The sequence below is a fragment of the Pristis pectinata genome, chromosome 30 (genome assembly GCF_009764475.1).
Source record: "Pristis pectinata isolate sPriPec2 chromosome 30, sPriPec2.1.pri, whole genome shotgun sequence".
NCBI lineage: Eukaryota > Metazoa > Chordata > Chondrichthyes > Rhinopristiformes > Pristidae > Pristis > Pristis pectinata.
The window spans coordinates 4,664,124-4,679,830 of record NC_067434.1 but is presented as its reverse complement, the minus strand read 5'-3'; the positions used below and the strand labels follow the sequence as shown (position 1 = coordinate 4,679,830).

Sequence of the window (15,707 nt, the reverse complement as noted above, 5' to 3'; positions counted from 1 at the left end):
CTAGCTATCTGGGGCAGAGACTAAGAAAGGTTCACAATCTTCAGAATAAACTCCTCCTCACCTCCATCTTAAATGGACCACCACTCATCCAGAGGCTCTGCTTCCCAGTTATAGATTCCCCTTTAGGGAAAAATCTACTCTCTCAACCGTGTTACTTCTCATTCATCATTTAAATACAGGTGACCCCTACATTACGGCAATTCAGGTAAGGGAAATGCGGCCTTATGGAATTCACAAATCACTACCAAAGAAATTTGAGATACAGAACAAAAATTCACTCTTATGGAATGTCAGAGAGAAAAAAATAACAAAATAAACACTAAATGCAAAAGAAGCAACATATTTTGTCAACTTTTTGTCAAGGGTTCACGTTATGGAAAATCACCAAAGGTTTTCTAGGAAGACAACTCCTCTGTAACGCGGGGGGGGGGGCTGCTGTAGTGTTCTACTGTTCCATTCTTCCCACTAAGGTAGATAATCTCAAAATTCCTCCCTTCATCCAAGACAAGCTGACTCCTCACCATGGTCCTTGTGTCATACCACTAGTTACAGACTGCAACTTGAAAATAACCTGGATTATTTCAACTCCTCATTTTCTGTCTGTTAACCAATTTTCCATACATGGTACCTTCAAACCTATCGGCCCTTATTTTGTGCAGTTATATAGCAACTTATCAAAATAGCTCAGGAAATTCAAATATACTACATCCACTGGCTCCCCTTTATCTACCCTGCTAATTACATCCCTGAAAGAATACTATTATCTTTTGGAAACACAAATTCCTATTCATAACACAATTAGGCAGAACCAACATGGTTTTATGCTTTAAGTCTCTAGCTCTTGCTTTATAAAATATACCAGCAATCTTTCCAACTGATGTGAAGCCAACTATTCTGTCATTCCCCATTTAACTTCCACCTCCTTTCTTGAATAGGGATGTTACCATACTTCCAATCAAATACAACATTTCCAGAATCTAGGGAATTATTAATTCTACTGTCTCAAACAAACAACAGATTAATGATCAGGAGAGACAAAAGAGATTGCAGTTGCTGGAATCTGGAGAACAAACAATCTGCTGGAGAAACTCAGCGGGTTTAGCAGCATCTGTGGGAGGAAAGGAATTGTTGATGTTTCAGATTGAAACCCTGCATCAGGACCGCAGAGGTTAATGATCAGAATATTTTAAGCTTACAGTATAACTGTTGACCATGATACCAAATGGTATTGGTATGTTATTACCCCATGTACCGAGATGCAGTGAAAAACTTTGGTTTTGTGCGCCATCCAGACAGATCATGCCATCCATTACATTGAGGCAGTTATAAAGAAAAACAGAATGCAGAATATCATATTGTAGTTACAGAGAAAGTGCAATGCAGGTAGACAAATAAAGTGCAAGAGCCACAACGAGGTAAACTTTGTTTGCAAGCCATTCATACAGATCATTTCAAAACATAAGTATCTTGAGATAGTACAAAGGGAAAATAACAGAATGCAGAATAAAGTGTTACAGTTACAGAGATAGTGAAGTGCAGGTCGACAATAAGGTGTCATGACGAGGGAGATTGTGAAGTCAAGAGTTCATCAAATGTCCTGCTTTTCTTTGAAGAATGGATTAGTGTTTGCATCCAGAGAGGGGGGATTAAGACCCAGTTTAACAATCAGAAAGGCGGTGTTTGTGTCAGTGAAGCATCCCTTCGTTATTGCCCTGGGTCATCGGCACAGATCAATTGGTGATGAATTTGAATTAGGAACTGAACCCACGACCTTCTGATTGAAGCAAGGAACAGATAACAATTACAGGGGGAGGGAGAAAGGAGTGAAAATACGGAGGGCATGAGAGACACAGTCAAAACACAACACAGTCGATGCTCCTGGTAAGTATAAGCAAATAGAAAATCCCAGTGAGAGGCTCTGGTGGAGAAAGGAGCAATCGAGACAGAGATAAAGTAACTGGGAACCAGGAGGTGGAGCTGATGGATCCCTGTGAAAAACCCGCCAGTAACGAGGTGTTAATGGGGAAGGACAGTTCATGGTGGCCATGTGGGAGATGGGCAGAAACTAGAGGAGTCGTTATTAAAATAAATCAATAAGTAAATGATCATAAATGGCGCGCTGTAGTCTAGGAGAGAACACAGTGCCTTGAAACCAAATGAAATGTACAGCCTCTGAACATCATCATTAAGGGGGGAGAATATTCCTTTGCAAATAGTTTCTTGGCACCTAAAAACAAGCTGCAGTCTGTGGCCTTACAGACTAATTGCCTGCAGGATAACACTTGTTAGATGGTTGGGAAAAAAATAAAAATTCCATCTTGATGCATGAAAATTATTCCCAGATTCTGATCTGTTGCTTTTTGAAGGTGTTTACGTTACTGCTGCCCAACCAGCTCACAGCCCACACAGAGTATGGAGGCAGCAAGCAATACAAAGTCACCACAGCTCAGCCCAGCCGACAGGGAACCCCACTCATCCCTGGCTCTCAATCTGCAGCAGAAATCCAGCCTCGTTCTCCACCCCGTGAGCATGTTGAACCCAACATGCTGAGGTTGTGACACACTGGTTCACCCTCCCAAAAACTGGAAGAGATTTTTTTAACAAAGAAAGATCCCGCCTACTGCTCCATGTCTGCACTCGCTGTGGTCCCTTGTCTGTGAGACATGAAAACATCCAAATTGGGCTCCAGTTCACCAACACACGACCTAAATGTGAAACACAATCACAGACACCACTGTGAACCAATGTGAAAAATGTTTATTTGTGAAAATCAAAAAACTGCAGCAGATGCTGGAAATCTGAAACAAAAACAGAAAATGCTAGAAACACTCAACAGGTCAGACAGCATCTCTGGAAAGAGAAAGTTAACGTCATAGATGGAAGACCCTTTGCCAGTACTGAGATAGAGAGAAAACAAGTTAGTTTGAAGTTGCAGAGAGGGTGAGGAAGGGATGGATAGGACTTTTCCAGACATACTGAATGTTTCAACACACATAATGTTGGAGGAACTCAGCGGGTCAGGCAGCATCTATGGAGGGAAATGGACAGTCAACATTTCGGGTCGAGACCCTTCAACCTGGACTGCGTGTTTCTACCATTTTCTGTGAAAAATATTAAATCAGGATTTTGTGCTATTTTTGCCTATTCCTCTGACATTGTCTCCCCTTTGTCACACACCTTCCCCATCCCTTTCCTCCCCAGTGATCACCTTCTGCTCTGTTATAAATTACTGGATTAAAATAGAGTTTGCTCGAACATCTCTCACTTTTTGCATTCTGTTTCCAACCAAGGGCACTGGCACTTGGGTGATTTTTCCAGGTGGTATACTGACACTCACGTAGTCTGTCACAGAAACATGCAAAGTTTTGAAGGAGGATTTTTTAAAAATGGGAAGATGTTAATTAAATTACACCATTTGTGATCAATGTAGGAACTACAGCAACAAAAATTATGGAATCTTTCCTCTAGAAAACTATCTCCATGGAAGGTGTGTGCCTGGGACCCGGGTTCAATTCCGGCCGCTGTCTGTAAGGAGTTTGTATGTTCTCCCCGTGTCTACGTAGGTTTCTTCCAGGTGCTCCAGTTTCCTCCCACATTCCAAAGACGTACGGGTTAGGAAGTTTTGGGCATGCTATGTTGGTGCTGGAAGCGTGGCGACACTTGCAGGCTCTGCCCCCAGAACACTACGCAAAAGATGCATTGCACTGTGTGTTTTGATGTACATGTGACTAATAAAGATACCTTATCCTATCTTTTCAATACTTCCACTACTAAGCTAATAGACAAGATCACTCTGCCACACGAACTGGGAGGTGTCAGGTCTGCAGTGACCCACCCAAGCTAGTCAATGGCAGCTACATTGCTGCACAGTGCCCTCCAACCATGAAGAAGCCAAACAGTTAGGTTGAGCTCTTGGTTCTGTAATCTGAGATCTTCCTACATCTACGTACCTTGGCATCACTTTAGTTTAATTACAGAGTGAAGGAAGCAGGATGTCATGCATTATTTAATTAAACTGAAAGAAACTTTGGTCACCACAAGACAACACGGGCGTTATTGAAATTGAAGAAATGGTAATGAAGGAAGCCAACACAAACAGCAATTAAATAAATAGCCAGCTAATATATTTTTTAGATGTTATTTTAGGACTAAATGTTGGTAACATTTGCATCAGGGAAATCGTTCACGTAACAGGGGGTGGACAGTTTGATGTCTCACCTTTGTCAGTCTGTACTGGGAGTGCCAGCCAAGTTAAGGTGCTCAAGTCTCTGGAGTGGGACGATTTCACCAATACAGGGAGGTGAGCTATGACCAAGCCACATTTGGTGGCTAGGAACAGTTTTAGTCATTTGTAAAGCTGTCACTGCCAGTCTCGGCACTCAGATGACAAAAGTGAAAAGTATTTTATTCACATAATGTTGTTTTACCTGGCAATCAGGAAAGTCAGTTCATCTCCACATCCCTTGATCTTGTTCTGAGCATCCAAGTGGGTCATTCCATCGGTGTTTTCTCCATCAATGTCCAGGATTACATCCCCAACATAGAGCTTGGCAGCTTCTGCTTTACTCCCTGGAGTTATCTGAGAAGAAAAATTTGACATTTTGATTACCAAAAAAAAGTATAAAGACAAGGGGTGGGGGTGGTGGGGGGGGGAAGGGGGTGATGCAGAAAGTACGGACTATTTCCCTCCACATTATTTATGTGTGTGGTTCACATTTGGGTTTTCAAGTCTCGTTGAGAAAATTTGCTGACCCATCCCCTGAGGGTGGTAGGAATGGTAAAACACAACATGGCCATTCACGTGGGCAGCGTCATTGTAAAGCAGATACTTACAATGACAACACAAGAGTTAAATAAGAAGGTTCAAATGGGGAATCATTAAAGGCTGCTCATCCCTGCACTTCACCCAAGAGAACAAGGTTCCAACTCTGTATGTAAAACAGCCAAGCATTAACGTAGAGCTAAGTATTTATACTTGAAATTTAGTGCATAAACATAAAATTAAGCAATTTTACACCAATATTTATCTATCATAAGCTTTCTGCCGGAGGGAATCCAGGGAGAAGCTCACAAAGAGACACAAGCTTATTCCCTCTTGATGGAATTCTTTGCAAAATATCTCATTGCACATTTTTAAATAATCAAATACGTGTGCTGAATTAACTCCATTTCCTCTTCCGACTGGAATAATAGATCCAGCAAAAGGGCAGCAAAAACCCAAGCAACCCCTTGCATGATTCTATCTGTCACGGTGAAGAGTCACCAGTGGTGACACACCAGTGGATCCACCTCTGGCCAGCAATCAAATGTCCCCACGGAATAGAGGCTAACAATAGCTGAAAACACCACAGGTTTCAACTCCCACTGGTTGTTGTTTGTGGAAGTATCAGTTGGAGCACCTTTTGAGGATGGGGGAGTGATAGTGAGATCGAGAGATGAGACAAGATTGATTTCGCAATGCCCACGTTCAAAGGAGAGGTGGAGGAAATCCCAGATAACATTCCCACTATCAACATCAAAGTACAATCCTTTGGGAAAGTGGATTCAATCCATTCCATGGCTGAACAAATTGTTTATACTCATTAGTAGCTTTACAGGGACTTAGGGTTCCTGGAGCAAATAACTATTTCCCACTTGTCTCTGCCCTACTGCCATTAGAAAAGGGGAGAACAACTGGGAAACTTGGAGGGTGAAGAGGAGTGGGGTGGTTTGGCAGTGGAGGGGAGTGAACAGGCATCTTTCGATAGCCTTTAGATTAATGATTTGGATGAGAATGGAGGTGGGATGATTAGCAAGTTTGCAGACGACATCAAAATTGGTGGCGTGAGAAACAAAAGGACTGCAGAGGCTGGAATCTAGATGAAAAACACTATGGTGCTGCAGAAACTCAGCAGACCAGGCAGCATCCGTGAAGAAAAGCAGGCAGTCAATGTTTTGGGTCGGGACCCTTCTTCAGGACTGAAGAAAGGAAGAAGGGAAGCCCAATATATAGGAGGGAAAAGCAGAGCAGTGATAGGTGGGCAAAAAATGGGAGATAGGGTGGGCACAAGGTAGTGATAGGTAGATGCAGGTAAGAGATAGTGATCGGCAGGTGCAAGGGAGGAGGGGAGAGCAGATCCACCGGGGGATGGGTCAAAGACGAGGAGGAAAAAAGGGTAGAAAAAAGAGAGAGAGGCTGGGAAAGGGAAGAAAAGGCATGGTTGGGGGGTGGTTGTTGAGGGGATTACTTAAAGTGGGAGAATTCAATGTTCGTGCCGTTAGGCTGCAAGGTTCCAAGATGGAAAATGAGGTCCTGTTCCTCCAATTTATGCTTGAAATTCTCCTGGCAGTGGAGGAGGCCGAGGACTGATATATCAGTGATCATGTGGGAGGGGGAGTTGAAGTGACTGGCAACGGGGAGATGCAGATCACGGTTACGGACAGAGCGCAGGTGTTCTGCGAAATGGTCACCTAGTCTGCGTTTGGTTCTCACCAATGTAGAGGAGGCCACACTTGGAACATCGAATGCAGTAGATGATATTAAGGGAGGTGCAGGTAAATTTCTTTCTCACCTGGTCATAAGGTCTCAAAGGGAAAGGACTCTGGACACAGTCTTTGGAGTTAAAATGATTTATTCACAAAGACAAACGCAGGACAGGATGAATGGGAAGGAACGCACACTTACACACACACGCACACAGGTGATTGCGAATGTGAGGGAAATTGCAACAAGGGTGAGATGCGCGTGCACGCACACACACACACACACACACACACACAACAAACTGGGTACAAACAAATCAAGGAAGGAACAATACGGTGCCCGCCACCCCTTGACTCAGTGCAAGCATCGGCTCTACGCTCCCAGGAACCTACTTAGGATGCTCCTAACCCTTGTGGAAGTGCACACTCTTACCAATAGTCTCTTCAGCATTGCTTCACGATTCCTGGAGCAATCAAAAGAGAGAGAACCATGCATATGTGGCATTCTTTATAGTGCTGGAGGGCTGGGTGGTCCAGCTCAGGTAATTCAAACAAACCAATGGTTCAGGGTCAGGTACAAAGGTGTTTACAGGGGCCAATGGTCATGTGTGCACTAATGGGTGGGTGGAGCCAGACCTTGATTGACAGTGATGTGGCTTTCGACCCAGGTGATCAACAGTGTCATGTGACAGCCACAACCCTTCACAATACATGAGAGAGGAGTGAACTAGGGAGTCGTGGAGAGAGAGGTCCCTGCAAAAGTCAGAAAGGGGTGGGGAGGGGAAGATATGCTTGGTGGTGGGGTCCCACTGGAGATGGCGGAAATGGCAGAGAATGATGTGTTGGATACGTAGACTGGTGGGATGAAATGTGAGAGCAAGGAGGACCCTATCAATGGTGGTGTCAATTGGTGGTATCAATTGGTGGTGTGGTGGACAGTGAAGGAGGTTGTCTGAAGTCACCACAGAATTTAGATGAACTGGGAAAGTGGACCAAGGAATGGGAGATGAAACTTAACTCGGATAAGTCTGAAGTGATGCATTTTGGAGCAGAGCAGGACAGGGCCCTGCGGAGCGTTGCAGAACAGGGAGACTAAGGGGTACAAGTACATCGTTCCTGAAAGTGGCAACACAGGTAGACAAGATAGTGAAGAAGGCTTATAGCACACTGGCCTTCACCAGGCGGAGCACTGATTACAGGAGTTGGGATGTTCATGTTACAGCTGTACAAGATGCTGGTGAGACCACACCTGGAATACTGTGTGCAGTTCTGGTTGTCATACTATAGGAAGGGTGTGATTAAGCTACAAAGGGTGCAGAAATGATCCATAAGGATGTTGCTGAGACTGGAGGGCTTGAGTTATGAGAGGTTAGATAGACTGGGTCTGTTTTCCCTGGAGTGAAGGAGGCCGAGGGGTAACCTTATAGAGGTTTACAAAATCATGTTGGGCATGGATAAGGTAACAATCTTTGTCCCCCAGAGTAGGGGAGTCTAAAACTAGAGGATGAAGGCTTAAAGAGCGATTTAAAGGGGACGAGGGGCAAGATTTTCCACACAGTGGATGGTGGGTATGTGGAACGAGCTGTCAGAGGAAGTGGTAGAGGCAGGTACAATTACAATGTTTAAAATGACATTTGGACAGGTATGTGGATAGGACAGGTTCAGAGGGATATGGGCTAAATGCAGGCAAATAAGGCTAGCTCAGGAAGACACCTTGGTCAGCATGGATGAGTTGGGCCGAAGGGTCCGTCTCTGTGCTGTGTAACTCCAGGACATGATTGCTCACACCATCCTTCTCCGCTGGCCAGCCACATGCATCTGCTCTCATCCACTCCCGTACTCATCTTTCCAGTGGCAGCTCAAGAATCACCTCCAACAACCCACGCTCTCACTCCTGTAACATTACAGTGGGGTCCCTCAAGGATCCATTCTTGCACCCCTCCTCCTCCCTCACCTACACGCAGCCAGTCATCAACTTCCTCAAGCAGAGCAAGATAACATTGGGTTGGTTGACATTACACAGCTTCCCCCTCATAAGTCCTTCCCTCACCCACCATCTGATTTGTCTAACACCCAGTTCTGGGCAAGCAGAAATTTGCATCAGCTCAGTACTCAGAGGGCAGGAGACACCATCTTCTATACCTGTACCACCTCTGGCCCACAGTCACAGACTGCATCCTTTCTCGGATGACTGTCTGAAGCTAACCCAAACCATCTGCAACCCTGGTGGGTTTTATGACCACAAGATGAGGTTCTACCACATATCCGATCCCTCAAACAAAAAAGCCAAAAACTCCAGATGCTGCAAATGTGAAAAACAAGATGTTGGAAATGCTCAGGTCAGGCAGCGTCTGTGGAGAGAGAAACAGAGTTAATGTTTCAGATCAATGAGCTTCATAGAAAACACCTTTACAGCCACTAAACTGAAACATTAACCATGTATCTTCACTAATGCTGCTTGGTCTAGGAGTTCCCACGACTCTTCCCAGTTCACCGTTGTTCCTATGAAACAGCTGCAGAGCTCCAGTGCTGTCTGTGTGGACTTCTCCCCATGTCCACATGGATTTCTCTCATGGATGCTGGTCTACTCCCAAAGACATGCTGGTGGGTTACTGGCCACTGTATTGAAACCCTCAGCACAGAAAAATTGCAAAAGAATCAAAAGGGACTCAATGGGCATGAGAGAGAAAAAGTTGCAAGGGTACAGGGAGATAAGGTAAATGAGACTGACGGGATTGTTCTGAAAACTAGCATAGTTCCAGCGGGCCAAATGGCCTCCTTCTGCGTCATAATGTCTAATGAGTGTAAACGGTCTATGCATCTATGGAAAACACCACTACCCAAGTTCTGTTGTTCACTCTCCTACAGGGATTATACATTGACCTGGTGAGCCTCACCGGGACAGTCTGCTTCCCTTTTATTGCACCACAGCCCTCCTGCCCACCTTCTGCTCCTCTTTCATGGAGTAGAACATCAGGGAAAAAGGCCTTTCGTCCCACCGAGTCCGTGATATCAACCACCCAATTACACTAACCCCATTTCATTCTCTCCACATTTCCTTCAAGTCTCCCTAGATTCTACCCCTCACCTGCACACTCGGGGCATTAACTGGAGCAGCCAGAGGAAGCCCACACGGTCACAGGGAGAACGTGCAAATGCTACGCAGACAACACCAGAGGTCAGGATTGAACATAGGTCGCTGGAGCTGTGAAGCAGTAGCAACACCTCCTGTGTCACTGTGCCATCCTACTCAGACTTTGAAAATTACTTTACTCTCCTGGTTGGCCTTCCACACTCTGGACATTTGAGCTCCTCCAAAATCTGCAGCACAATCTCTACCTGGCAACACCGGAGCTCACAGGTCTACACTAGCTCTTGGCCCACCAACATGAATTTTACAGTGATTGTTCTTCTTTCCAATGTCCTCCACCTCTCTAAATCCTTGTAACCTCCATTCCAGCTGTTACGAATTAGGTTACTATTTGGGGACTGTCCCTTTAAGACATAGTACAGTAGCGCGTGTGTGTGTGTGTGTGTGGCATTATTACGACAACAACAGGAGATAACGACGTGCTGACGTTTTGGTTCAGTCAGTCAGAAGAAGAGAGGTGAAAGAGAGACACTGTCTGCTGGTCTCTGTATCGATGGATGAGAAACAGTAACTGTGTCTGTCACTACAATCCACGTATGGATTTTTGGAATAATCCAGTGGAGTCCACGTTGTCGTTAACCTGTAGTGGGAAACAGGTATTTGTGTGGACGGCCACGATTCGAATGCTTTTCAGGGTGGCAGATACTTCGGAACAAAGCAGTGGAGTAGTCACTGCTGAGTAGACACTGAGGTGTCGTATGGGTTCCATCGTGGAACATTTGGATTTCGTAATGTCTCTATTTTCTTTCTACGTTTTGTCTTCAGTCAACGGTGATTTTACAAAAGCCTTTGCTCACGTTTCACCTTACGGCTTGCTGAACTTTGAGAACTATTCCTAGACTTGGAGTTTGCGAATTTGCCACACACACACTTTGGGTTTAGTTTTTGGGGGTTAATGTTTAATATCTAACATTTTTACTTTTAACATTCTAATATTTTTACTTTTATTTTTCTTATTATCATAAGTTGTTATTAATAAAATAGTTTCTAACTCTTATACATGACTCGGTGTGTTTCTTTTGTTGCTGGTACATAACACAGCTGTTTTACCACATCTACCTTCTGCTCCACATGCCCCTTAAAACCTACCTGTAGCTTATCAGGTCCGTCAAAGTTTTTGGATGACACATTTGTGAAGTGCTTTGGGATGTATCCTTACCTTGAATACACTGCATTGATGTATTGAGGCACACACCACATTATAAACATCTAGGTCAGAATACACCAGTGTAAAAAGACACGTATTTGCTGGTGTCAAGGTATTAAACAGCATTATTGTATTAAGATGCCATTAGATGTGGAAACAGGTATTCCCCAGGTTACGAATGGCCTACTTATGGCAGCCCATGCATACGAATGCATGGGCTGCCATAAGTAGGCCATTTGGGAGACCGGTTGGTTGGCTGGGGATGGATTTGCCAGCTGCCGCGGGGCTACAGGCATCTTCTGCTGAGTGGGAATGGGGCATTGCCAAGTGTCTTCTCTTCCCACCCCTCCCTCGAGCTGCAACAGTCGGGGGCTGGGTCAAGCCAAGCAGAGCTGGGAGCGCTGAGCAAACTCACTCGCCCACTCACCGAGTCAGTGAGGCCGGCTGGCGGCCGCTCTTCCCGCGCCCGCTTGCTCTCCTGTCACTGCTGTTTCTGTGACTCTCTCACTCACACCATTTCTATTCATTTCTGACTTGCAGACAGTTGAGGTTATGAACAGTTCTCAGGAACAGAACCCTGCCTGTACGAGGGAGAAAGGAAATACTATAGAGGGACTTGTTGAAGCAGCTGTACTCAATGTTGGAGCATAATGTTGTTGTGGGGGCAGATACATTAGGGACATTCAAGAGACTCTTAGATAGACACATGAATAATAGAGAAATGAAGGGCTACGTGGGAGGGAAGGGTTAGATAGATCTTAGAGCAGGATAAAATGTCGGCACAACATCGTGAGTTGAAGGGCTTGTACTGTGCTGTGGTGTTCTATGTTCTATAAACTGCAGCATTCAACTCAACAGTCAGTTTCTGTGCTGTTATTGCTACGAAGACAGGCATTCCTTCTAAAAATGCCAAAACAAAACATTTCCAGAGGTCTAAGTAAAGTTCTTTTGCCAACTACATGGTTTTAAATTGACCCAATTGTGGGATGTGATTTTACATCTGGCAGGCAGTTGGGAAACACAGAAATCATAATATACTTTAAAAAGCAAGTATGTTTAACAGCTATTGCACAGCGCTGGTGAGGGAATGGGGGATGACAGGCTTCTGTGAGGCCACCTGGCCTTAATATTGTGTCATGCACAAAGCCCAAGACCTTGTCTATCAGATGGATAAACGCGGAGGTCACATTATTGGAAAAGTGCAAGCCTAGGTGGATTCTGGGAATAAGAGTTGTCAATCACTAACAGTTATGCCTCATCTTAGCAATGTCATAACTAGAGCAAACTAAGCACTGGTTTATTTCTAAAAGGATAGAATTTGACAAGTAGGGAAGTTCTGATAAACCAGTACTGAACATTGTTTAGACCGCACTCACAAAACTGCATACAGTTCAGGTCGCCAGATTATAAAAGGGACATGGAAGTCCTGATGAGGGTACAGAGAGGATTATAAGGATGATACCAGAAATGCAAGGATGTACACATGGGGGGGGGAAGAGGGTGGGTGGGCAGTTCTGCTGTGGAGGGGATCGGTGGGCAGGAGGGAATTGCAGTCAGTGGCAGAGATGATTGCAGGGGATGTCAGTTTTGGATACGACAAACAAAAGAGAGGACAGGGGACCCAAGGACATCAGCAGTGAAGGTGGGAGAGTGGGAGACTCAGCAATTGCCTCCATCTTCAACCAGTTTCAGTATTCGAGGCTTGCATGTGCACAGTACAATTTCAGCGCTGAGGTTTGTGTATGCATGGTACCATTTCAGTGACTAAGGCTCACATGTAGACTATACAATTTCAAGCAAGCGACATCAAAACTAGAACTGCAGGAAAATCCAGAAGAGTGTTCAACAGTCAGGTCTTCCACAGCACAGTGCACAAAAATGCTACTCTATGCAACAGAATTTCCAAATCTTCAAGTTCGAAAAAATAATTATATACTCGTGTGTTACCAAAATGGGCTGCTTCTCGACACAAAGATCCTGGGAGAAAGGCAGAAATACTTGGGAAACCCTGGTCCACAAGTGCCAAGGATGGTGCTGTGGAATGCTGGGATGCAGAATGGGCTGGGAACTCAATCCTGCCCAAAGATGGATACAATAGTTGCTGCATGCCACCAGTGTCTCCTGTAAAAGGAGTGCCTGCAGGTTCTTTGTCAATCAGGTATGGCCCAGCTTGGCCCAGTCACCATCAGTTTTTTTAAAGCCTGCTATTGACAAGCATAGTCAAGCCTTTGACTCCACAGCCAGTTAAGATTTTAAAAGGTAATAATGTTTTATTTTGTAAAGCTATAAAGAGCCAGACTTAGCAACAGAAGAGGGAGTGGCAGTTTATTTGAGATAAAAGGATGTTCCAAGGCCATGACCCTCAGGAGCTTGCTTGAAGTAAAGGAAAATGGAAAAGTGACTGTGCAACACCAGAACGCCCATGGCTTGAAGCAAATCGCAAACCTGACACAATTGAGAGCCTTAGTGCGGGTAACAAGTGCAGCTCCAGGTGTTGACTCCATGCGCAGAGCTACAGAGTAAAAGCCAGAGGAAAACTTATTTCAAGAGATCTGTGTGGTCCATTTTGGATTTACAAGGAATGTGCACTTGGATTCCTGGCAAGAACATGGGAGGCTTGGCAGAAGCAGAAATTACTCTCGAGAGTTCTGGAGACTTAACGACTTGGCCACAAACTCCCTGCTGTGGAATCCAGTCAACTCATCCAGCTCTGAATCATATGAATTTTAATGCTGTTTGGGGCAAGGCAGAGCTGAAAGAGTCCATCACTGAGTAGGCACAGACTCTGCACAACACAGGAGCTCCTACAGGTTGTAACTAGAACCCTTTGGGGGAATTGGTGAGGGGAGGGACACTGTTGACCAAGGCAGCATCAGTGGCTTTAACAGAGTGTTTGGACTATACCTTGTTACTCACAATTAAATTGCTGGCGTGGAATGGGTAATCTTTGAGAAAGGGGGCTTTTTTACACCACCCATCGTCACAGGAAGAACATGAGGGATCATCATGCACAAACCCAATTCCGACCTCAACAGCGGGATTCTTTGGTTGAATTTGGATTCTTCTCACCAATCTGGAGACAGTTACTACTGCAGGCAATGTTACCACCTCTCTTCCATCCCCAACGCCACTGTACACAAAAGAATTGAAATTATTTATTGCACCAACCGATGCATTTACCCACAATGACCCAGAAGTGTTGAAGTTTAAATCACTGTATTTGAAGAGGTAAATGAATGAACAAAAGTAAATGAATAATTTGACAATAGATAAAGTTCACGTACTTCCTGGCTAAATTTATCTGGTATTTACTCTGCAACCACTGTGCATTTCCTTATGGAATGCCTTTGCTCCAGGTCCCTGGGGCAAAAACACAAGCTAATATGACAACAAAAATCTGCCGTTCCCCTATCCAACAGCACTGTGAGAGTGTCTTCTCTGCAGGCTGCACTGTTCAAGGAGATACTGCCATCTCCTTAAGGACTCTATCGGTGATCCCACAGATTTTTTTTTAAAGCAACCACACTGAAAATTAAACTCTATTTTGGAGCTCATTCTATAGGCCTATTCAATCAGGAGCAGCAGTGAGTCACACACAACAAGGCTCCACAACTTCTGATCTCAGCTTTGGCACATTCATGACCCAAGCTCACATGACAACAATGGTACAGAGCCAAGTTCCAGAGGGCTGGCACTGCCAATGTCGTCTGTACCAAGGAACATATTATGGAGATTTCTCAAACTGTGTTACATATTGAACATAGAACATAGAAAAAAACTACAGCACAATTCAGGCCCTTCGGCCCACAAAGCTGTGCCGAACATGTCCCTACCCTAGAAATTACTAGGCTTACCCATAGCCCTCCATTTTTCTCAGCTCCATATACCTATCTAACAGTCTCTTAAAAGACCCTATCGTATCCGCCTCCACCACCGTTTCCGGCAGCCCATTCCACGCACTCACCACTCTCTGAGTTAAAAAACTTACCCCTGACATCTCCTCTATACCTACTCCCCAGCACCTTAAACCTATGTCCTCTTGTGGCCACCATTTCAGTCCTGGGGAAAAGCCTCTGACTATCTACCCAATCAATACCTCTCATCATCTTATACACCTCTATCAGGTCCCCCCTCATCCTTCGTCGCTCCAAGGAGAAAAAATAATTCCCTCAACTTGCTTTCATAAGGCATGCTCCGCATTCCAGGCAGCGTCCTTGTAAATCTCCTCTGCACCCTCTCTATGGCTTCTACATCCTTCCTGTAGTGAGGTGACCAGAACAGAGCACAGTACTCCAAGTGGGGTCTGACCAGGGACCTATATAGCTGCATCAATACCTCTCAGCTGCTAAATTCAATTCCCCGACTGATGAAGGACAATACACCATATGCCTTCTTAACCACAGAGTCAACCTGTACAGCCATTTTGAGCGTCCTATGGACTCGGACCCCAAGATCCCTCCGATCCTCCACACTGCCAAGAGTAAAAGATGAAGGCAATGCATTAAAATCTGTTCAGTTATGTCCTAAACAGTACAACTAAGACAATTGCCCTTAAAAGCACTCAAAAAACTCTTTAAAAGTTTTGGAAGATTAAGACAGTGTTTGGTTACTCTATAAAAATCAGAGGGCCATTCACCCCCTCCCTCTCTGAAAGAGCTAGCTACTTCTGTCCCCCGCCCTCTCCCCAGACCCTTTTAAACTTTAGCTTGCCATTTGAAAGACATCCTGGCATTTGATTCCCCTCTGGGAATCACAAGCTTGCACAAGGGATAAATTTTGCTACTTGTATCCGCATGGTAATGTAGCGGTTAGCGTACCGCTTTACAGCGCCAGCGACCCGGGTTCAATTCCGGCCGCTGTCTGTAAGGAGTTTGTAGGTTCTCCCCGTGTCTGCGTGGGTTTCCTCCGGGTGCTCCAGTTTCCTCCCACATTCCAAAGACGTACAGG

At 44.9% G+C, this 15,707-nt stretch overlaps 1 protein-coding gene across 3 annotated transcripts in view; it reads right to left on the bottom strand.

Annotated features, from left to right (window-relative positions):
- Positions 1-15,707, bottom strand: part of pdlim1 (PDZ and LIM domain 1 (elfin)) — an 89,305-nt gene that overhangs the window by 53,743 nt on the left and 19,855 nt on the right. For all 3 annotated transcript variants that reach the window (XM_052041498.1, XM_052041497.1, XM_052041496.1), the window contains exon 2: positions 4,428-4,579. In XM_052041498.1, coding sequence (XP_051897458.1) covers positions 4,428-4,495 — 68 coding nt within the window. In that variant the 5' untranslated portion in view covers positions 4,496-4,579. The remainder of the gene's footprint in view (positions 1-4,427; positions 4,580-15,707) is intronic.